Raw genomic sequence first — 4,858 nt, forward strand, 5'->3', positions numbered from 1 at the left:
TTTTTTTTTTAAATATCATATCTGTTTTTTAAACTGAAATCTTTGATGTAATATTGATTTGATACCCATATTGAGGTTACCAAAAATTAAGATATATAGTGTTCATTTATTTTATTATTCCCTTGCATTGCCTCGACAATTATTTGTTAAAGAGTTGAGTTGACAATGATGATAGTAGTTAAATAAGATGTATTAGATATTCATATGTTTTTTTCTGTGTTTTAGAATATTTTTTTAAACTCATTATTATTAAGAAGTGAATTTAAAAGTATATAAAAAAATTAATTTTGATTATTATTTCGGATTCTAAAAAAATTCTAAAAAATATGGTATAAAAATTATATATAGCAAATTTTCATCAATTGACATAATAGTATAATATCTAATATATAATTTATTTTAAGAGTATAATGACTATATTATAATCATTATTTTCTCTTAAAAGAGAAGGTTATAATATTTATTATATTTTTATTTTAAAAAACGTGTCTCAACATATAATACTACAACAAATCATCAAACAACTTATGAGAAGAGAATTTATTTTTTTTAAATTAATTAATCTAAAAAGTAATTTATAGTCTCGTAATAATATAAGAAAATGAGATTATAACATCGTAATTTCGTAAAATATGCACTATTTTAAATATGTGCATTTAAGAATGATTCATATTAATTTAAACGTTAGAGTTATTACAGGTACAACTTCCTATCATAAAATTATTGAATTCCAGACATTGAAAACTTAAAAATTTATTTAGATAACTTCTATATTTGGCAAAAGTAAACACACTTTAGAACAATCTAATAATTTTAAATTTTTAAATTAGTAATTTTATGACTCGTAGCCAGATCTCATAAGATAAAAACAAAAAAATATAAAATAAATAAAACATTTGCATATTCAAGTAATTTCTTGACAAAATTTAAGAGAGCTAGTGACTTCATGAATGTGCATAATCAAACACTCGATTTGTTCTTTGTATGTGATTTGAGATTCTGGAAAAGAATGGAAAATTTTGTGGCGGTGGGGTGGTGGTGAATCAGAGTTACCAATGATGGTAGAGGGTATATTTTAGATAAAAACACAAAACTTTTTATAAGAAAAATACTTAACATTGAAGTTAACCTTGACATTAAAAAAAAAATCAAAGAGAGAATATTTAAATACTGAATGAACAAAGATATATATATATATATAAATGATTGAAAGAAAGAGTTGAAATGATTAAACACTGAATATTTGTAAAGGAATTCAGAAATCGTTATGGTTGTCCTTTGATATTATTTTTGAGGTCATTTTTTCAATAATTCAAGTACAGAGAGAGAAAATACTTATTAATAAATGAACATTATTAAGACTAAGAGACTTGTCTTTATCTAATAATATAAAGGAGAATTAGAGTCCTAGACAAAACTCCAGTCAAAAAACTAAAAAGAAAACTAAAGGTGAAGGATAATATAATGGAAATTTGGTGCACTAATACTAGGCACTTTATTTTTTTTTTCCTTTTATTGTTTATTAGTAGTATTATTTTTCGGCTTTTAGAACATGGTGGAAGATATTGTATAATCCTAAATAAACACGACAATGTAAGAAATTAGAAAGTAGAGAGATTCGTTAATTTTTATTGCTAGTTGCTCTCATCATGATATGCTTTTCATGAGATTAACATTTATAATTTGTTAATTTTTTCCTTTTGTGTCCACTAGTATTAGCTTTTCCTAATAATCAAGTTACCAATTTTATTTGTTCACTGCTACTAATCATCACTGTATCTATGAGCTCCTAATTAAATTAGATATTTCAATAGCTGACACTATTTATGAATAATAATTTATCAAACTCAAAGAAAAAAAAAATTATTAGAATGATGATAAGATGATACATAAGGGAATTTTTTTTTCTTAAATAAGTCATGCATTAAGCCATTAACCATTGCCAATTTCTTCATCATATGGTGAAAAAATAAATAAATAAATTAAAATGACTGAAAGTTTATTCACCTAACTCAGATCGAGTAATTTATCAAAAGAAAAACGTGGGAAAAAAAAAAATTGGAAGAAAAAAGGTAGGTTGATACAAACTAATAAAAACGTAAAAACCCACTTGTTAGTTTTAAGAATAGATGGATTTGCATTGTGTTTTTGTGGTGTTGGGTTTAGTGTCTTGTTTTGGGAATTAAAGTGGAAGGTAGGCCTAATGAGATGGTTTAGTGTCTATTTATATGCTACATTAGTTCATATATTATACCAAAAAGAAAGAAGAAAATTATAGCTCAGGATTATGTACCAAATAAAATATTATTCTTACATTAAAATTAGTTATTAAAATCAATGACCAATATATTTATAAAATACATATGTGATTTAATTTATTTTCAATGTGTATTTATATTTTAACATATATTTTATACTAATAACTGACTTTAGTAACTAATACATAAAATATCCATGTGATAACTAAATGCTTTTTTTGCTCTTAATTCTTAAAGTAATTGCATAAAAGTGGCATTTTCAAAGTTGTAACAGAACCAAATTTTTTATCTTGTTCCTTTGAAGATTCTTTAATAAGGAAAAGAATTTGGTAATTCAATAAAAATATCAAAAATGCTATATGTGTATTAAAAATTAATCACCAAACATTAGAAAATATACTAAGAATATGTTGTCTTTTTATTTTAATTATTTATATTTTAATAAAACTTAATGATTATCCTAATACTTATACACAACTTAAAAAATATTTAATTTAAAATGAAAGAACTACTGTCAATATTATATAAAGTAAAAAAATAACTGGAAGGAACGGTTGTAGAGCTTCTAATCCATAATGGCGGCAAAAAGAGAAAATATTAAGGAGGACAGAAGAAAAAAGTGTTTGCTAGCGAATCAATTTTTTCTTAATAATTCACCCAATACATGAAATGGATTGGATCAACAAAAATAAAGGATTCCACAATGTCTAGTCTTAGGTCACTGGTGATGGAAGCGAAAAAGGGCTTATAAGCTAAAGCAATCATATAACTACTCCAATAAAACTTATCAAATAAACATTATACTACTTATTTATGCTAACAGATACAACAATATACACTTAATAATGCATTATACAATAAGATAATTCTATAATATAAATTTTAATGTATATCTCTTAAAATCATACCATTAAATTATTTTAAAATATCATGTATCATGTTAATATGGATGCATTAAAATTATTCCCCAATGTGGAAAAGCTTTTGCTTATAGCCATGTTACCTCACCTTACCTTGATTTATAATGGTGGGTCCATGACTTCCTTGAAATTTCAATTCCATTAGAACTGTGTGATTTGCATATATACACATACACATTGATGATGTTATTAACTGTAGTAATCACTAAACAGTATGCTAATATTTTCTTTTACTATAGCTCTGAGAAAACTTATTGGATAAATAATGTATAAAAAGATGTTTAACTTTGCAATTCTATCTCCTGAAAGATGTGATTCCATCACAAGCAAGTGTTCCCTCAAGGTCACCAATGATTCTTGATGTGCGAACTTCTAGACCCCTTTGAACTTCTTGGAACAGGTTCTTGATGCTGTCAGCAAAGCGCTTCATGTCAATGCCAGCACTCTTCTCCATCTCCTCTGCCACCCCACCATACCCAGAAACAATCTTTGATTGGATTTCCATCAGCTTTTGTCCTGTTGCAACTATGTACCTTTGTAACTGAAATGTCTCCTCTAGAAACTCTTCTAGTGTTGATCTTGCACCACCATTCATCTCTCCACGCCTTGCATATATGTCATTCTCATGCTGAAAATTAAGGTGCCAATTTCAAATGGTTATCATTGGACACTAGAATATAGTTTGAAGTTCATTGGGACATGTTGAGTATATTTTCATAGGACTAATGTTTCAAAACTCAAAAACTAATAAAACTAACATAGAAATGGTGCTTACCATCCTTTTGCAAAGATCATCAGTCTTTTCTTGGAGGGACTGGTATCTTCCAACTTGTTTATTTAGCAAAGCAGTCAAGGACAGATATGCCTTCATACCACCTCTGCTCTCATCACTGGTTTCTGATTTTTCATCACTTGCCTGCATTCCGGCCAACCTTTCGACAAGAACAAGTTGCTGCTTCAGCCTCTTGATCTTGTAAGAAACACCAAGAGCATGGAGATCCATCTTCCATGGGGATTTTGTCTTATTAGATGGCTGGCTGGTAGATGCTATCTTTTCAGCACCATCAACTTCTATTTGATTAGGATTTGGACTTTGGTTCTGCATAATGCTACTACTACCCTCCATAGAAATATCTTTTTCTACTTCAATTTCATTGTTTTGAGACTGCACTACTGAATTAGCATCATTATTGAATTGATCATGTTCCACAGGGTGCACTTCCTTTTCACAATCCACTTCAATCAAAGTTTCCACAATTTCTTGTTCTTTCTCACCTGATTTTCTCTTCACAACCTTGACTTTAGAGCAGACAGCATCTTGTTGCACTGGTTCTGAAGGCTGTGGATGCAAATTTGAGTTGTTATTTCTCATACAGTTGAATGACCTCATTTGTGAGGAAAATTTCTCTTTCAGTGAAGCAAGTTCATCTTCTCTCTCCAACACTAAGGTCTCCAATCTCATCTTGTCATGTCTCAGCTGTGTAACATCCTTCACCAGCCCCTCCAAATGTGACTGAAGCTGCTTTGTTTCTAGTTCCATTCTCAACAACTGCCAGCGAAACGCCTCTAGCTTCTCATCTTTCATTCTCATTTGTTCTGCAAAAGCATCCAGCTCCAAATGGTGCCTTTGTTCAATCAGAGCCGCGTATCTTTCTGCTTCGGCTCGCATCCAATCGTCCA

At 28.9% G+C, this 4,858-nt stretch overlaps 1 protein-coding gene across 1 annotated transcript in view; it reads right to left on the reverse strand.

Annotated features, from left to right (window-relative positions):
• Positions 1 to 3,240: 3,240 nt before the first annotated feature.
• LOC107460511 (intracellular protein transport protein USO1) overlaps positions 3,241 to 4,858 on the reverse strand; it is a 3,699-nt gene continuing 2,081 nt past the window's right edge. Inside the window, exons 3-4 of the mRNA XM_052253220.1 lie at positions 3,954 to 4,852; positions 3,241 to 3,806 (exon numbers count right to left, since the gene is read on the reverse strand). Of these exons, the coding sequence (XP_052109180.1) occupies positions 3,474 to 3,806; positions 3,954 to 4,852 (1,232 nt within the window). The 3' untranslated portion in view covers positions 3,241 to 3,473. The remainder of the gene's footprint in view (positions 3,807 to 3,953; positions 4,853 to 4,858) is intronic.

The sequence above is a fragment of the Arachis duranensis genome, chromosome 8, assembly GCF_000817695.3.
Source record: "Arachis duranensis cultivar V14167 chromosome 8, aradu.V14167.gnm2.J7QH, whole genome shotgun sequence".
NCBI lineage: Eukaryota > Viridiplantae > Streptophyta > Magnoliopsida > Fabales > Fabaceae > Arachis > Arachis duranensis.